At 36.6% G+C, this 19,850-nt stretch overlaps 1 protein-coding gene across 26 annotated transcripts in view; it reads left to right on the top strand.

The window, feature by feature from the left end:
* The window catches only part of EPB41 (erythrocyte membrane protein band 4.1), a 199,679-nt gene that overhangs the window by 109,606 nt on the left and 70,223 nt on the right, over window positions 1-19,850 (top strand). For all 26 annotated transcript variants that reach the window (XM_064589641.1, XM_064589642.1, XM_064589629.1 and 23 more), the window contains 4 exons: window positions 408-450; window positions 8,123-8,198; window positions 11,000-11,218; window positions 18,867-18,954. In XM_064589641.1, the coding sequence (XP_064445711.1) occupies window positions 408-450; window positions 8,123-8,198; window positions 11,000-11,218; window positions 18,867-18,954 (426 nt within the window). The remainder of the gene's footprint in view (window positions 1-407; window positions 451-8,122; window positions 8,199-10,999; window positions 11,219-18,866; window positions 18,955-19,850) is intronic.

The following is a 19,850-nucleotide window of genomic DNA, read 5'->3' as shown; positions in this document are numbered from 1 at the left end:
ACTACTCTTTATGGAATGATAAAAATAGCAAGTGCTTATTTAGCATTTCTTCTTTACTAAAAGCTTTACATGTATTAGCTCATTTAATCTTCACAATAAGTCTATGAGATAGGCCCTACTACTATACTAGTATCTCATTTTAATTTCCTCTAGTAGATGAGAAAACAGATCCAGAGATGCCTAAAATCACTCAGCTCGGAAGTAGTGGAGTTAGGATTCAGTCCTAACCGTCTGGCCCCCTATTTCTCTGCTCACATTTACTATGCTGTGTGAAATTAATGCAGAGAATATCAGAAATATAGATTGACCTAGAGAATCTATTCGAAAATGCCCAGTAATCCTGCTCTGGCACTCTGTGCTTTGTGTGTTTTGGAGCTGTGTGTGAATGCCTTTTCTTCTTTTTACAGACATGGCTGGATTCTGCCAAAGAAATAAAAAAGCAAGTTCGTGGTAAGTGAATCTAGCCCTTCTTATAGTTCTTTCTTTCTTTTAGTAGGTCAGAGGATTTTCACCCATTTTCTGGCTATGAGTCACTTTAGAATCCTGGGTATGGCAGGTGGCTCTGAAATTGAGATAAAGCCTTCCCTTGGAAGGAGGAGATTCCATGATAGAAAGATACAACAGAGGTGGACACGATTGAGATGTAGGTCAGATCTTGATTTTTTTCTTTACAACTAGGCAAAATTGGAGAAGATTGGAATGGTTGAGAAAAACAAGTTTGAGAAGAACAAAGATGAGAAGAGAAAAAGGATATGGGAGTCAGTTCTCAAAGGGGTTTGCTGCCTGGTCCTGGTCCTTTTAAATTGTTCTGGACTGTTGCATTCTAACCTTCTTCATGTTTTCTTCTCTGTAGTTCTTTTTGTCCATTTTCAACAATCTTCCAAACAGTTCTTCTGTTAGTAGAAAAATGAAATTTCCTTGCCAATGGCCCTCTGACATTGTGACTTTTCTCTTAACGCCAAGCCCTTTAGTATGTATTACTGTTGTACCCCTGCTCAGACGGCTTTCCTGAGATAAATATTTCTAGGTCGAATAAAGTGTATATTGGTATTTTGTAGCTCCAGGCCCAAAGGGCTAGCTAAGGGGTAGAGACTCTTTTTCTCTTGTTTACAACTAAATGTCTTTTTGGTTTATTTTTAAGGAAACTTTTAGGAACTGCAATAGAGGTTATTCATCATGGTTAGTAAGTTTTAACTATCACCTGAAAACAAATTTAGAAAACAATCTTCCTGTAGTGAAATGTTTTCTTTTAGACATATTTATAGTTTATATTCCTTGAGATAGAAAAACAAAATATTCCTTTGGACTGGCAACTCTCCATATTTGTTCTTTGCCTAAAAAATGTTTTAAAATCCAAGTCAGAGCAAAAATAAATAAATAAAAAAAAAAAAGAATAAAATACAAGTAGGAGCAATACATTTTTGGAATATTTGAGGCATGACAAGAAAAACATAACTCCAAGTCCCTTTCAATGAAAATTCTTTTAATATTCAGTATTACTCGGGAACAAATGATTATACAAGAAGACTGGTTAGGAAGAAAAGTTAAAGCAGAATTTATGATGAGTGGAGAAGAATATCTAGTAGATTATATCTCTAGATATAATTATCTATATCTATATATATAGATATAATGATCTCTAGATAGAATTTCTAGCTACAGAAAAAAATCTTGCTAAGAAAAAGAACCAGTGTTTGTCATTTAAAAAAAAATTTACAAAATAATGAAAACCCTTCCTTTAACATGGGAAAGGAAAACCTTGTCTGTAGCACAAACTTAAATAGGGAATCAAAATGTAAACATTTCATTAAGCCAAAGAGAAGATCGACATTTATCTATTGCAAAGATTTTGTTTTTTAAAAAAAATACTTTTTGTCACACACGTAATATTTACCCATTGTGAAAAATTTAAACATTAGGGAAATATATCATAAAAAAAGTAAAAGGCCCCTAAATTCTATCATCTAGATACAATTACTGTTAAGTTGGTATAAGCTACAAGATTTTTTCTAGGCATATATAAGTTTTGCCTTTCAAAAATAGAATTATGCTGTATAGTATTCTTGTCCCCCCAAGTCCATAGGAGATACATTCCAGGTCCCCCAGTGGATGCCTGAAATTGTAGATAGTACCAAACCCTATATATACTGTGTTTTTTCTTATACATATGTATCTTGATAAAGTTTAATTTATAAATTAGGCACAGTAAGAGATTAACAACAATAACTAATAATAAAATAGAACAATTATAACAGTATACTGTAATAAAAGTTATATGAGTGTGGTCTCTCTCTCAAATCTTATTGGACTGTACTCACCCTTCCTATGATAATGTGATGTGATGAAATGCCTATGTGATGAGACAAAGGGAGGTGAATGACACAGGCCTTGTGACCTAGACTTAGACTACTATTGATCTTCTGACCATATATCAGGAGGATTATCTGCTTCCAGATCATGGTTGACCATGGGAAAGTGAAACCATGGATAGGGGGGACTGTTGTACATTGTTATGTATTATATTATCTATGCATTATGTATTATGCTATATATAGTTAAAAATTTGTTTAAATAGGTGATATAAATATGTGGAATAAAATTAAAAGATACAGATGAATCTAATGCAAGGTAAATCGTCCTTCTGCCCCATCCTTTAATTCCTTGGGTTCTTTCCAGAGATGTTCTGAGTGGACATAGACATACACATATTTTAATATAAATATGTATTTAATACATACATGTTTTACATGCATATTATATTTTACTATGTACATTTACAGAAATATGTATTTAATAGGCATGTTTTATATGTATTTAATATAAATATGCAACCGATATTTTTATTTAACATAATTTGGAGTATTCTTCATATCAACACATATAAATTTGTTTAAAAATTTTCTTGATGACATAGTTGTAGCACAATATATATAAGCAGTCATTTTGATGGCCATTTTGGGTTATTCTCAATAGTTTGCTATTACAAACAAGGTTGCAGTGAGCGTTTATATAAGTTCAAGTTCACTTATATAAGTTCATACATATATATGTTCCTGTAGGTAAGTTCCTAGAAGTAGAATAAAAAAATATAAATATCTAAAATTGAAATAGATATTCACTAGGAGGATTTTTTTCCATATTAAAAACATACTGAAAAGTATGGAGGCTAATGTAACAAATAACCCATGTACACATCACCCAGAATTAACATGTGTTAACATTTTAAATTTAAAATAGAACAGTACCGGTAAGTTTTATCTTTTTCATTTTCCTCCTAGTCCTGTCCTCTTTTATCCCTAGCCATTGAAATCTATTTTCATGAATTTGGGTGATTCAGTCCATGTTTTTATGTTTTTTCTTATATATCCATACCTATATACCATAGATAGTATTGCTTTGTCTGTTTTTCTGAAATTTCCCTCAGACCCATTTATTCATTTGAACCTCTTTTGGAGGTTTATCAATCTCTCTCTTTCCTCCCAGCTTAATTCCCTTGGTTGTGAATAAGAGAGATCTCCCCTACTCAATGTGGCTATCCATGTCTACCCCTTTCTGTAATAGTGCAGAGCAAAAGCAAGAAGTCCTTATACCTTCAAAAAAGGAAGGGAAAGAAGGGAGGGAGGGAGGGAGGGAGGGAGGAAGGAAGGAAGGAAGGAAGGAAGGAAGGAAGGAAGGAAGAAAGAAAGGAATCCTTATACCTTCTATATATACCGAACAATACAGATATATAACATACACAAATTATGTTTAAAAAATTCTCTAGTCCAGGGCGCCTGGGTGGCTCAGTTGGTTAAGCGACTGCCTTCGGCTCAGGTCATGATCCTGGAGTCCCGGGATTGAGTCCTGCATCGGGCTCCCTGCTTGGCAGGGAGTCTGCTTCTCCCTCTCCCACTCCCCGTTTGTGTTCCCTCTCTCGCTGTGTCTTTCTCTGTCAAATAAATAAATAAAATCTTAAAAAAAAAAAAAATTCTCTAGTCCAGGTGTACACCTTATAAATGTGTCTTCCTCTCCTTTCCCTGCAGGCGTCACAACTGTCCTGAATTTTAGGTTAATGATTTCATTGTATTTTTAAGTAGTTTTTGTTACCTATGAACGTATACCTAAAAATATTGTTTTACCTTTTGAACATCATATAAATTTAATTATTTAATAGTTAATCATTTGTGATTTGGTTTTCTTACTCAACATGATTTTTGAAATTCATCTCAGTTGAAAAGAAAATTTCACAAAACAATTCTTAATCTTTACTCTGAGGGATATCCTCTAATTTTTTTTGTTTGTATTCTGTTTCATTGTTTAAAATGCTGTTTTTGACCTACTAAACTGACTTCACAATGGATCATGATCCACAGTTTAAAAAAACACTTGATCGAGGATGTATATCTGTAAGTGGAATTGCTAGATTATAGGGTATGTTTTACCAGATATTGCCAAATTGCTCTCTTTTACATTGATTGTAACAGTTTACCTCCCCACCAGTAGCAGTAAATGAGAATTCCTAGTTTCCTGTGTCCTCAGAAGGCAGGAATTTTTTTCAATTATTAATTTAAAATATTTCTTGACATAATCTCAGACTTAACAGAAAATTGAAAGAATGCTACAAAGAATTCCTGAATATCCTTTACTCAGATTCCTCAAATGTTAATATTTTACTACATTTGCTTTTTCTTCTTTTCTCTTTATCTATACAGTCACACACACACATACACACAGAGGTTTTTTTTCTAACCATTTTAAAGTTGCATCATAGCAACATTATTCACAATAAACAAAAGGGAGAAACAACCCAATGTCCATCAACCCAATGCCCATTACCCAATAATGGGTAAGCAAAATGTGATATATACATACAGTGGAATATTATTCAGCCTTAAAAAGGAAAGAAATACTGATACATGCTACTGTATAGATGAACAGTGAAAACATTATGCTAAGTGAAAGTAGCCAAATGTTTAAGGTCATATATGATTCTATTTATATGATATCCAGAATATGTAGATCCACAGAAATAAAACAGATTAGTGGTTGCCAAGTGTTGGAGGTGGTGGGGGTTCGGACAGCGAGGGAGTGACTGCTTAATGGATACAGAGTTTCCTTTGGGAGTGGTGAAAAGGTTTTGGAAAAAAAGAAAGAAAGAAAAGGTTTTGAAACTAGATAGTGATGATGGTTGTACAGCATTATGAATGTACTAAATGCCACTGAATTGTACACTAAATATACTGAATTGTATACTTTAAAATGGTTAATATATGTGAATTTCACTTCAATAAAAAAGAAAATAAGTTGCAGTCATGATATCTCCCTACCCCTAAAATATCCTAAAAACTAGGAATTTTCTTATATAGCTATAATACAGTTATTAAAAGAAGGAAATTAACATTGAAGCAATACTGTAACCTACAGATCTAATCAGTTGTTCCAGTAATATTCTTTATAGCAAAAGAAAATCTCTGGTGATGTTTTGCATTTAGTTGGCACATCTCTTCAGTTTTTTTGATTTGGAACAGTTCCTGAGTCTTTAAAGTATTTTATAACATTGAAAGTTTTGAAGAGTCCAGCCTCATTATTTTATAAGTGGTCACTTTGAGGATGTCTGATATTTCTTCATGGCACATGAATCTTCAGGTTATGCACTTTGGTGGGAATGTCATTGAAGTGTTGCTGAGTTAGAGGCCAGAATTTTTTTTTTTAAAGTAAACATTTTTTGTTTTAAGATTTTATTTATTTATTTGTCAGAGAGAGAGAGAGAGCATGCACAAGCAAGGGAACGGCAGGCAGAGGGAGAAGCAGGTTCCCTCCTGAGCAAGGAGCCCAATGTGGGACTCGATCCCAGGACCCTGAGATCATGACCTGAGCCGAAGGCAGACACTTAACTGACTGAGCCACCCAGGCATCCCAAGAGGGCAGAAATTTTATTTATTTTTTATCTTTTAAAAATTTTTAAAGATTTTTATTTATTTGACAGAGGAGACACAGCGAGAGAGGGAACACAAGCAGGGGGAGTGGGAGAGGGAGAAGCAGGCTTCCCGCTGAGCAGGGAGCCTGATGTGGGGCTTGATCCCAGGACCCTGGGATCATGACCTGAGCTGAAGGCAGACACTTAACGACTGAGCCACCCAGGCGCCCCAAGAGGGTAGAAAATTTTTTTAAAGATTTATTTATTTATTTATTTGAGAGAGAGAGAGAGACTGAGAGAGAGAGAGAGCACATGAGAGGGGGGAGGGTCAGAGGGAGAAGCAGGCCCCCCGCCGAGCAGGGAGCCCGATGCAGGACTCGATCCCGGGACTCCAAGATCATGACCTGAGCCGAAGGCAGTTGCTCAACCAACTGAGCCACCCAGGCGCCCCAAGGGTAGAAATTTTAATGTTAAGATTTTTTAGAGCTTTTCCAGCCACTTTTTTTTCTCCCCGACTAAATATTCTCCATAAGGTATTACTAATTATATGTATCCTATTCTAGAGACCGTCACTAACTAAAGCTTAACTTTAAAATTTTTTTAATTCCAAGTGATTAACTTTTTTAGTCTCTATTGCATTGAACCCTGAGCTAGCTTGCAGTGAACCTGAATATCTTCACTAGCAACATGTCAAACTTATATCTCTTACATAGAAAAGAATAGGAACTGAAAATTTGGGTTCCTCTTCTTAAAATTGCTATTAACAAAAGTAAAAGTTAATAATTGGGACATTTCTGTTTAGATGCGGTTATTTCTAATACAGCTAAACTTCCTTGTTTTGGGTTAAATGGAGAGAAAAATTGAACCAGAATACAGGGGTTTTTTGGTTTGTTTTCATTTGATTAGGTGTAGTAACATAAGGTCATTGGTGGATCTGGATTAATGGATAGTTTTAATATATTAGTACCTTTTTTTTTTCCCCCTGGAGCTGTAGCATCCTCATATGACCTTCACAACAATGCTGTGAAATCAGTTACTTTTTTCATTCATTCACTCAACAAATATTTCTTGAGCATCTATGATTTACCAAGCATTGTTTTGGACACTAGGGATACACACCAAATAAAACAGAAAAAAAATTTTTATGCTCAGTAATTTGCATTTTAGTGGGAGGAGACAAAGATTATCCTTTAAAAAAGTTACATGTTTATATCTAATAAGTAGTATATGTACAAAATTCAAATGGTATAAAAGCGTATACAGTGAAAATAGGTCTCCATCCTATTTTCCACATCTTCATTTTCCTCTCTAAAAGTTCCCCTTCCTAGCTTCCTAACAACTATAACTGATTTAGTATATATCCTTACAGGGATTGTCTATGCATATATAATCATACCCTAACATATACTTCTTTCATGGTTGCTTTTTTAAAATTTAAATTTTAGTTTTTGAAAACTTTTTATTTATTTGAGAGAGAGAGGGAGCACAAGCAAGGGGAGGGGCACTCCGGAGGGAGAGGGAGAGAATCCCAAGCAGACTCCATGCTGAGCGAGAGCTTGATGAGGAGCTCCATCTCACAACCCTGAGATCATGACCTGAGCCGAAACCAAGAGTCGGGCATTTAAGCGACTGAGCCACCCAGGTGCCCCTTATGGTTGCTTTCTCTGTGCACTGTTCTTGACCTTGATATTTTTTTCACCTAACACTATATCTTGGAAATATATCTTCTCTTGCTAAATAAATATATATTTAGGTTGTCTCCAGACATTTGCTATTACAAACAATATCTTATGCATATACCATTCTGACCACGTTTAAGCATATGTTAGACACATTTATGGAAATAGAATTGGGAGGTGAAAGAATATATATGTTTTATGTTTTGAAAGATATGGTCAAATTGTTCTCCTTAGATATGGTTGTTGTATCAATTTATACTCATATCAACAATAGATAATTGTTTATTTTCCCCACCAATTCTGGGTGTTATCAAGCTATTTATATCAATTACTTAACACAGAGCTCAAAGAGAAAAAAATCCCTTTCAAACTCTCTTAAGTTTTTCTAAATAACTTTTTCTTTCTTTAATAAAAATCAAATTTTTTCCACAAAGCATGAGAATATTTAAAAAACCTCAGGAAGAGAAAACTTTGAATATTTTAGGTACTTTTAACAATCAGAAACTTAGGTATAAGCATACAATTCTTTTTGTGTTTACTTTTACAGGTGTCCCCTGGAATTTCACATTTAATGTAAAGTTTTATCCACCTGACCCAGCACAGTTAACAGAAGATATAACAAGGTAAATAATTTATTAATAGTTAAATATATAATAAGTAATTCTCATTATCATAAGCTCTGGGAATTTTTCTATTTAGAACTGAAGAAAAATGAAGTGCTTTTAAACTTAGGATGGAAAGCATTTGGTCTCTTCAAGGCAGGTTTGCAAATAAGTGAGCCTAGAAGACTCATATATCTGTGACATGCCTGGAGGAAATTGGCAGGGGATTTAACTTTGCTTATCATGAGTACTATGCCAAGCTGTGTATAGGGCACCTATAAACCACACGCCTTCCAAAGGGCAAGACAAAAATATAAGTGATAAAATAGCTCTAGTACTTTCTGTTTTTAATACTCCTTCCCTACCATGTTTTCTGTTATAGGGATTAAAAAAGCTGAAATCTGAATTATTATTATTTCGTGTGTGTGTGTGTGTTATTATTTCTTCTTATCTCTCTTTTAAAGTGTATGATTAGGTACATAAACCTCACGAACTGAATCTTCCTCAGTAATTTTTAAGCCCACTTAGTTTATGAAATAAATCTTGTACCCTTTGAAAACAACTTCCTGATTTTAGGAAAGTGGCCTTTATTGGGTTCTATATAAATACTAATTTAAAAAAAGAAAATGGAAAAGCAGTATATTAGACAGAATGCTACTGTACATATTTATATTCATAACACCTTGCATGGATCCTTATACATAGTAGGTGCTTGGCAAATGTTTGTTAAATGGAATTGTTGGTTGCTGAGAAACTGCTTTCTTTCTTTTTTTTTTTTTAAGATTTTATTTATTTGACAGAGAGAGACACAGTGAGAGAGGGAACACAAGCAGGGAGAGTGGGGGAGGGAGAAGCAGGCTCCCTTCTGAGCAGGGAGCCCGATGCGGGGCTCGATCCCAGGACGCTAGGATCATGACCTGAGCTGAAGGCAGACGCTTAACGACTGAGCCACCGAGGCGCCCCTGAGAAACTGCTTTTCTAATTCTGATTTTGCTGTCCACTATCTGACTTCAGACAAATATACAGTCTCTGTACCTCAGTTTTCAGATCTCTCAAATAAGGGGATAGCCTAAGTAAACTCTAAGTCTGATTGTCAAGTATGGTGAAATTTTAAAAAAATTATTCTTTGGTTAATCCTTAGTACATGCTTGAAGTTGACATGCCATCTCTGCCTGAAAAAAAAAATTGTTTTGGTTATTTCTTTTTCTCAGGTAATATTTGTATCTTAGTGTTGCTTCTTATTCATCTTTCTTCATTGAGGTTATGTATAAAACAAAACAAGTCCCTAAAACTCTTTGCTAATTACCTACATTTTAGAGGAGTTTAAGATCCTTGTGATTTGGTTGGCATTCCTCTTTTTTTTAAAAAATATGTATGTAGTGACTAATCATAGTTAGCCAAAGCGATTGTTGATACCTACATTATTCAACATCTTGTTATGGTCAAACCAAGGATAGAATTCTAATCAATACAGGAATTTTCAATTGCATCATATCTCCCAGCTTTCCTGTTTGGTAAAACAGTCTGTATTGGTCAACTCAGCTAGAAAAAGTGCTAAGGAGGTCAGGATCATAGGTGTAAACATGATACTGATAGAGATGAGTGTCTAACATATGTAGGGGCACTCAGTTTGTTCTACTGACCAGTTTTAAGCCCAGTTTGAATTCCCAGTAATTTAGCACACGGGTGGAATCAGTCTTACAATATGATAGTGTGTGGAAGGCTACATGCAGCTTAACCCATCTTGAAGTTCCGGAAAAGAACTGAAACTGTTCATACCCTAGTAAAAATGTGTCAGTAATGTCATCGTTATATAAAGGACAGTATCTACACATTTGGCAAAGCAGTATGATGGAAAGAGTCCACTTTTGGAGCCAAACAGCCTTTGTTACTATATGACATTGAGCAAGCTTAGTCTTTGAAGTTGCCCCCCTATCTGTAATCTGGTAATGATACCCACTTCACAAGTTTTTTTGTGAAAATTACGTGAGATAATTTATATGTATATGGTACTTAATGTACTCAATAAAATATTAATTTCCTTACCTCCTTCAGACTTTTCCCAACTTTACCTCTTTTCTTTCTTCCTTTTTTGTTATTGATATATAATTGACATATACCATTGTATTAATTTCAAGTGTATAACAGAATGATTCGATATTTGCATGTATTATGAAATAATCACCACAATAAGTCTAGTGCATAACCATCACCATACATAATTACAAAAATGTTTTTCCTGGTGATGAGAACTTTTAAGATCTACTCTCTTAGCAACTTCCTCTTTCTTTCTTTTTTTTTTTTTTTAAGGTTTTATTAATTTTTTTTTAGGATTTTATTTATTTATTTGATAGAGAGAGACACAGCGAGAGAGGGAGCACAAGCAGGGGGAGTGGGAGAGGGAGAAGCAGGCTTCCCGCGGAGCAGGGAGCCCAATGCGGGGCTCGATCCCAGGACCCTGGGATCATGACCTGAGCCGAAGGCAGACGCTTAACGACTGAGCCACCCAGGCGCCCGCAACTTCCTCTTTCTAAATTGCCTTCCAAATATGAGTCCAACATAGTTACAGGGTTGTTGGTTTTTTTTAATGTTTTACATGGAAAAATTTTAAAACACACGGAAAAGAAAAAAATAATAGTATGATGAACAATCATATAACCACTACCTAGATTGAACAATTATTAATATTATTTCATATTTATTTAATCTCTCTTGTTTTTCCCCCTCCTTCCCTCCCTCTCACTCCCCTTTTCTTCCTCTTCCTCTGTATTTTGTTTTTGTTGTTGCTGACATGGTAACATTTTTTTCTCTTTTGGCTGTAGATATTATTTATGCCTTCAGCTTCGACAGGATATAGTTGTGGGACGTCTGCCCTGTTCCTTTGCCACCTTAGCATTATTAGGTTCTTACACCATCCAGTCTGAGCTGGGAGACTATGACCCAGAACTTCATGGTGCCGATTATGTTAGTGATTTTAAACTGGCCCCAAATCAGACCAAGGAACTTGAAGAGAAGGTCATGGAACTGCATAAGTCATACAGGTAAATATGTCTCCAGGTTTTTTCTGTGTTTGTTTTGGCAATAAGTTTAAACCGTTGGCCTGGTTTTGATTCAGTGTTTGTTTTAGAGGGGATGTGGTGCTGTAGAGTCAGCTCAAGCCCCTCCACTGTTCGACTTTGAGCAAGTCACTTAAGCCCTCTAAACCTCAGTTTTCTTGTCAAGAGTAACAGGTGTTGTGTTGAAGGATGAAAACTAAATGAGGTAATAGAAGTAAATCACTAAGCACTGTGTCTGGCACATAATAGGTGCTCAGTAAATGTTAGCTCTTGTTGCCTTACCTTTTTTTTTCCTTAGATTTTAAACTTATTATGCTGAATTAGGTACTTTAAGATCCTTAAAGCAGGGGTTCTTAGGATCTGTGTACATGGATGGACTCCAGAGGACCCATGAAACCCCTGAGGTTATTTTGAAAAGTCTTTATTGAATTCAATGCTTTTTTGCATGGAAATAATTAGTGATGTTGGAAGGTATAACAAAGTGATCAAAAGCAAGGGCATATGGTCAGACTGAGCTGGGTTGAGATCTTGGCTCTGCTTGGTCCTGGCCTTGTGACCTTGAGTTATTCACTTAACCTCTCTGAGCCTCAGGTTCCTCATATGTCTGATGGAACTTATTTCCTCAGAGGAAATAGGGTGATGGATGGGATTAGAAAAGGTATTATGTGGAAAAACTTTTTTTTTAAAGATTTTATTTATTTATTTGTCAGAGAGAGAGAGAACGAGCAGGAGCACAAGCAGGGGGAGGGGCAGGCAGAGGGAGAAGCAGGCTCCCCACTGAGCGAGGAGCCCGATGTGAGACTCCATCCTAGGACCCTGGGATCATGACCTGAGCCGAAGGCAGATACTTAACTGAGTGAGCCACCCAGGCATCCCTGTGGAAAAACTTAATACAGTGTCTTACACATTGTCAAAATTCAGTAAATGTTAGCTAATATTAAAGTGCCAGAATAATTTGTGTTTCTTCCTATTATACATCCCATGGTTATTTGAGGGACTTGCTAACGCTACATTTTACAGGCTGCCTTAGCTTATTAACGTGAATATCTGATGTTGGCCTTGAGTTAGTAGTACCCTGAGTATGTTAGTCTGAATTAGGAGAATCCAGATATCTTCAAAATCAGATATTTAAAAAAATTATAAATATGTGAAACAATGTCACTTTTTTTTTTTACTACATTTTGGGAAAATATTGTTAATTTTCACACAAAAAAGTTATGAATGTTAAAATATGAGCTTATTGTTACTCTTTAAAGATTTAGTAAGTATTTAAAAATTGCCTTAGTTTTAATTTCTAATGTAGTAAGTATTGATAGATATAACCCCCATAAAGAAAAGTTCTTTGGAGACCTCAATAATTGTTAAGAGAGGGAAGGGATCCTAAGGTCAAAAAGTTTGATAACCACTGAGCTAGGCAGTGAGAGAGAAGAATGGGCTGTAGAATCAGCCTGTTATATTTTGAATTCAGACTCCATTCCTTATTAACTTTTTGACTCTTAGTAAATGACTTAAGCTCTCTAAGCTTCAGTTTTCTCATCTGAAAAATAAGGGTAATGATATGAATTTTGTGATTGTTAAAAATGTGAAGGGCATTGCATGGTGACTAGTATATAGTGAGAGTATTTGCTAGAATAATAATTCTTAACCCCATTTTACAAGTGATGGATGTGAATCTGGGTTTAGAGAACTACTCTTTGGAACTTAACAGAATTTAAACCCAAATAAGTGAAATGATCTCAAAAGACAGGTGGATATGGTCCATTTGATGTTCTTTTAGGTATATGGATAGAAATTAAGCAATAATGGATCTCCATGACTAGAAAATGTAGAGGTCTGACATCTTGGGATTTACTTGCTCCTTTTTGGAAAGATTGGCACCATTTACAAACAGAAAGCGAAATGGAAAATTTAATTATGTCCAACAACATGGCATTTTAACTAATCCAGAGAAACTTCTGCTGAGGCAGAAGCATTTTACTATGCATTGAAAAGTACAAGCAAATACCACCCTGTTCTCAGATAAATAGAAGACCGCCTACTTACATGGAACCCTTGGTTGGTGGCCCTTTGCCCAGATAGAGACTTTGAAGTTATAATTAACACTGTAAATTTATACTAGCAAATCAAGCTTTAAAATTAATTGCCCTCCATTGATGGGTAGTAGGAAAGTATGTAAACTTGTCAGTTGTCCCCCACTTAATTATTTGAAATCTCAGTCCTTAATTAGGGGATGTAACAAACATTATTAAGAGGCTGTCACATAACGTTGGAACTCACTGAATGGCTCTGTATCCGGACCCCACTTGCTCAAAATAAATACAGAGAAACTTTGTTTTAACTTCTCTTTTTAATGAGCAAGAGTTAACCAGTGCCAAATGTCTCTGGTTAGATACTTTTGTAAGCTTTCAAGTAGTAAATTATTGGATGGTACTGAATAAATTCTTAATGGCTTAGAGGTATCTAACGTCTTTCTAGCTAGTTTATTATATACTTCAAGAGTCTTCGAAAATCTAGGAGAAACCCTGATCTATAAAAGTTTAAGTTGAAAATAATTTGAATTTAATTTGTGGTATTAAATTTGTAAAATATATGTGTTGTATTTACATGTACAGTTCTGTGGGTAGTGGGATTATGAGAGATTTTCTCCCCCCCATGTGCTTATACAATGAATGTATGATTTTTATAATCAGAAAAAGCTTCCTGAAACAATTTTTTTTTTTTAAAGATTTTATTTATTTGACAGAGAGAAACACAGCGAAAGAGGGAACACAAGCAGGGGGAGTGGGAGAGGGAGAAGCAGGCTTCCCGCCGAGCAGAGAGCCTGATGCGGGGCTCGATCCCAGGACCCTGGGATCATGACCTGAGCCGAAGGCAGACGCTTAATGACTGAGCCACCCAGGCGCCCCTGAAACAATTTTGTTTTGCCATTAGGTAGGGGAGAGCAAGATAGTCATCCATGCAGAGAGGCAGTCTGGCTGGGGATATTGGGGTCTAAGCAGGGTGGTGAGAATATTCATGGGTAGGGAGCCAGCCTGGTGTTAGGAGTCAGAGCTCAAGCAGTACAAAGAGGGTAGTCATGTATGGGCATGTGGTGGTAGTTATCAGAGGCAGAGCAGATTGAGAAGGGCATCCATGTGGGGGTAAGGCCTGCATTGGGTGGAGGCCTTTGCATGGGGTGGTACCTGATACAGGGTATTAAAGCCTGAGCAGGGTGAAGATGATGTCCATGAAAGGGGTAGCCTAATACCAGGAGTCAGAACTTGAGTGAGGTAAGGAGGGCATCCCTGGGTGGGGAGCAGCCCCACATGGGGGAGTTCAGAGTCCAGTCAAGGTGAGGAAGGTATCCATGTAGGGGAGGAGTCACTGGCAGCGGTGAGAGATTGGTTATATACAAGGTGTTGATCAAATTAGTCAATATATTGATGATGATGGGAGTCAGGTTTCTCACTGTCAGTAAAAGGAGATTCACATTATGAAGAGGGAGAAACCCTGTGGTATTGCATTGAAACTGGAGGTTTCAATGCTAACTCATGATTTCTAATGATAGATAGCTAGGTAGATAGATAGATAGGCAGATGTGTAAATATTCACACGCACATATATATATACATGCATACTAACATACTCTAACTCTACATTGTTTGAGAAAGGAGTGCTCAAAAAATGACAGAAATGATCAGAAGAATACAGAATCCAGCTTGGAGAGGCTCCTACTGACCAAATCTGGGCCAATTTAAGCACTAAAATAAATAAGGAAAATAATTGATTATATTGCATTGAATAAAATGAGAATCTATGAGTCCATTCCAATATAAATGAGTAAATTAGAAATTTGATAAGGAAAAGGATATTCAGAAGGTTTCAAAATACATTCCCACAGGGATGCCTGGGTGGCTCAGTTGGTTAAGCATCTGCCTTTGGCTCAGGTCATGATCCCAGGGTCCTGGGATTGAATCCCGCATCGGGTTCCCTGCTCTGTGGGGAGTCTCCTTCTCCCTCTGCTGCTCCCCCTCCTTATGCTCTCCCACTCTTTCTCTCTGACAAATAAATAAAATCTTAAAAAAAGTACATTCCCACAATATGGTTATTAATTACAAAGAGATAAATAGGAATTTCACAGAAGAGAAGCCTGGCAGACATTAGTGATCAAAACGAACATCATCCATGAAGGGACAAATTGAAATTGTGTACCTACCACCTGATAGGATGCAGTGAGAACACGGAGCCACTTCTGTGCATTCCTGTCAAAGATACAAAACCTGAATCAACTCGTGGAGAAACATTAGACCCAAATTGAGGTGCATTCTATAGAATAACTGGCTTGTAATTCTCAAAAGGTCAAGATTATGAAAGTCAAAGAAAGATTAAGGAACTGTTCCAGACTGAAGAAGACCAGAGACATGAACTAAATGAAACTCATGATGCTAACTAAACTGGGCCTTTCTACTGTACAGAACATTTTTTAAAAAACTGGCCAAACTTGAGTGGGGTCTGAGGATTAGATAGCAGTAATGTATTAATAATTATTCCCTGCTTTTGATGGTTGCATTGAGGTTATATAGGAGAATGTCCTTGTTCATAGGAATTACATATTAAAGTGTTGGGAGTGATGGGTCATCAGAGTGACAGTTTGCTCTCAGGTGGTTGAGGAAAAAATGATTGGCATTGTAGGTAACTTCTAAGTTTAAGCATGTTTCAAACATCAGCTAAACTTCAAATATAAGTATTATTTTCAACTAACAAGGAAATTCATAGTTTTAAAGTTAAAGATCTTGGGGCGCCTGGGTGGCTCAGTCGTTAAGCGTCTGCCTTCGGCTCAGGTCATGATCCCAGGGTCCTGGGATCGAGCCCCGCATCAGGCTCCCTGCTCAGCGGGAAGCCTGCTTCTCCCTCTCCCACTCCCCCTGCTTGTGTTCCCTCTCTCGCTGTGTCTCTCTCTGTCAAATAAATAAATAAAACTCTTAAAAAAAAAATAAAGTTAAAGATCTCATCTTATTACCTGCCCTTAATACAATTTTATCTATCTATCTATCTATCTATCTATCTATCTATCTATCTATCTATCTATCTATTTTTAAAAATATATAGTTATTTAATTAATCTCCACCCAACATGGGGCTTGAACTCACAACTCCAAGATCAAGAGTCACGTACTCTTCCAACTGAGCCAGTCAGGTGCTCCTGCCCTTAATACAATTTTAAAGCATGCTTACTTAGAGAAGCATTTAAATGACATAGTTTGAAACTTAAATCTGTATTTAAATTGACCCCATTAACGTCCCTTAGAATTGGAGGAGTAACTATAGAAAAGATTTTATCACAATTGCCTCATTTATTGTTTTAAAATGTGTCTTCAAGTTCAGGTGATCAAAATTTTTCTCTTTTATGAATTGTGTATAGATGTTCCCTGTAATGTCATCAGAGACTGAAAGTTACAGGGGTGCCTGGGTGGCTCAGTCAGTTGAATGGGTGACCCTTGATTTCAGCTCAGATCATGATCTTGGGATCGTGGGATCAGTCCCCGTGTCGGCTCCGCACTCAGTAGTGAATCTGTTTGGGATTCTCGCCTCTCCTTCTGCCCCTCCCCCATTGCTCACACATACTCTGTCTCTCAAATAAATAAATCTTGAAAAAATTTTAAAAAAGAAACCTAAAGTTGCAATAATAATAAACATATTTTGCAGAGCAGTTTCACAACCATTATCTCATTTTATCCTACATAGTCACATTCATTCATTCAGCAAACATAAAAAGGTCATTGCCTATCCTACTCTCTGGAATTAGGTGTTATCATGGATTTTACTTTATAGTTAGGGGATTGAGGGAGACACCAGGTCACCACTCTTAGGTGCAGGAGGCATGATTCCAGCGTGAGTAATGTGACTTAAAGTCCTGACTAAAGCCTGCTGCCTTAAACTTAAGAGTCACAACTGCCCATGACTGTGTGATCCCTCAGGGCCTTTTTTCTTCATCAGCAAAATTGAAATGTTGGATTCTATAATCTTCAAGCTCCATTCCACCATCAAAATCCTAAAATTGAAGTCATTGATAATAGTAACAACAACGAAAACTATAAAATGATTGGGAGTAACCTTAACTAGAAAAGTATATAACTTTATATGGAAAAAAAACCCTATAAAACTTTCCTGAGATGCTTTAAAAAAAGATTTTATTTATTTGAAAGAGAGAAGGGGCAGAGGCAGAGTGAGAATCCCAAGCTGACTCCACGCTGAGTGCAGAACTGGTCACAGGGCTCGATCCCACGACCATGAGATCATGACCTGGGCTGAAACCAAGAATAGGTGGCTCAATCCACTGAGCCACCCCGGCGCCCCATTTCTGAGATGTTTTTAGTGACTAGAATACACAGATTTGCATATGTGTTAATTTCCCCATTCTCCTTTTTTTGTGTGTGTTCAGATCTACTAAATAGAACTCAGGTGTGATGATTTAGTGCTTGTAGAAAAAAGAGTTTATTTGGGGAGGGTTGAGTCATTAACAAATCTGCAGACTGTCTCCTGAAATTTTGGTTGTTGTTCCAAGGAACGCTTTGTTCTTTTTAATGAGAGTAAAGACAGATGGGTTTAGAAGAGACTTTCTTCTGTTAAATGAATAGGCCACTGGGCTGCTTTGCTTAGTTTAAGGCAGTCCTCTGGGAAACAGGCATGTACACCATTTTTCTTTGGGGGTGTGGCAGCATTATTATTAGTATGAAGTTATATCTGATTGGCCTGAATTGTGCAGCATTAGGAGTGATATCTTTTTCTTCAGAGCTCAACATAACAGCTCATGAGTGGGGAAAGTTATAAAGGAGAAGGAAGGATCATCACAGTGAGCATTTAGACAGTGCGACTGATGTTTTCAAACAAATCTAATTCTAACAAATTCTAACAAATCTAAATATGCCTAGTAATGAAGACATCTTAATAACAGAGAAAGCAGCCCCATTATCTACATGCTTCTACTAACCAATTTATTTTGTTTAGATTAGTGGGCAGGATACCATCTGTTACCAGAAAATTTCTTTTCATCAAGCTTGCCTCCATTAAGAGTCTCCAGTTAAGTAACTTCAGCTGCCCACCTGTTTAATTTCCATAATAATTCAGGAGTATGGAAAGAAAAAGGCAGCTAAGAGGATATTGTAAATTGTACCATGCCCTCAGAGGATTTAATTTGGTCACCTCCTTGGCAAGAAAAATTAGTAGGAGGAGTTTGTGTGTGTTAGAGAAAAAAGGCTGAGAGGAGAAGGAGGAGTAGAGCTGATGGAGGTGAGGCAGCTATAAGGAAATTGTTTAGCAGGATATTTTTTAAAACCCTTTTTTCCTAATAGTTTTTTGGTGACTTTGTTTTTCTCCAAGATCTCTTTTTACTAAGACATATTTCAATGATTTAGACAAAGGTAGTGATAAGAATCCTTTTCCCTAATATTTTACTTTCAGGACTATGAAATATATCCATATACATATTGGTGTGTGTGTGTGTGTATACACATATATATGTGTATATATATATACAATATATATACAATATATACATTTGTGTGTTTATATATAAAGTACAACTAATATACAAATGTTATTATTGTAAAAGATGGCATTGTAATGCTGAACTTCTAATTTTTATTTTGCCAAAGGTCCATGACTCCAGCTCAAGCTGACCTGGAATTTCTTGAGAATGCCAAAAAGTTGTCTATGTATGGTGTTGACCTTCATAAAGCAAAGGTAATGAATGATATATTTGGCCTTTATTAATGTACATGTATCAGAACTGGGTCATATAATACTTGTTGCCAGCTTTTATCTGGGGTATTATAAAACATTCAAAAGAGATAGTTCTTGGTAGAATTTGAAGTGTTTAATTTGAATTGCCCCTTTGCAGTTCCACTGTCAGAATGAAATTTCACATTGAAGCCCCTGTAAGGATCAAAGATATTTCACCTAGAGTGGAAGAAGTGATATTTTCCTAAAATGCAGATGCATTTGAAACTATAAAGTGGCAGCAAGGCATGTTTCACAACCAGCGTCACCTACATCAGAATCACTGGGGCATTTATTAGATATGCAGATTCTCAAGATCCTCCCAGATTTACTGAATTACTTTGGACAAGACACTAGAGCTCTAATTTGAATGAACATGTAAATTACTCTCATTCACACCTGAATCTGAGAACCATTGGCCTAAGGTAGTGGTTCTCAAAGTGTGGTCTCCTAATCAGCGTTTAGCATCATCCAGGAACTTGTTAGAAATGCACGTTTCCGGCCCCATCCCAGACTTAATGAATCAGAAATGCTGCAGGTGGAGCCCAGCAATCTAATTTCACAAGCTCTCCAGGTGATTCTAATGTACATGGGATGAACCACAGTGGCTCATTTGGAAACTACTGGGTCAGGGAATTGGAAACTTAAGCTTTAATCCTAGTTCTGCCTAATACAACCTAACAGGATAAACTTAAGGGAAATTGCTTGACTTCTCTCATCTTCACCTACTGAAGTGGCTGGGGGTAGCAAGGGGGTGTGTGTGAGGAGTTTGTGAGGGAATGGGCTCAAGGGATGATGTGAGGTTCATGGGTGTATGATGAGGGGACTCAAAACCATGTCCAGTGAGAAAGCAGAGGCAT

Source organism: Mirounga angustirostris, unplaced genomic scaffold (genome assembly GCF_029215605.1).
Source record: "Mirounga angustirostris isolate CCGP_5_RB_7025 unplaced genomic scaffold, mMirAng1.0.hap1 SCAF_4, whole genome shotgun sequence".
NCBI classification, from domain to species: domain Eukaryota; kingdom Metazoa; phylum Chordata; class Mammalia; order Carnivora; family Phocidae; genus Mirounga; species Mirounga angustirostris.
The sequence above is the reverse complement of the archived record's forward strand: the minus strand, read 5'-3'. Positions and strand labels throughout refer to the sequence as shown.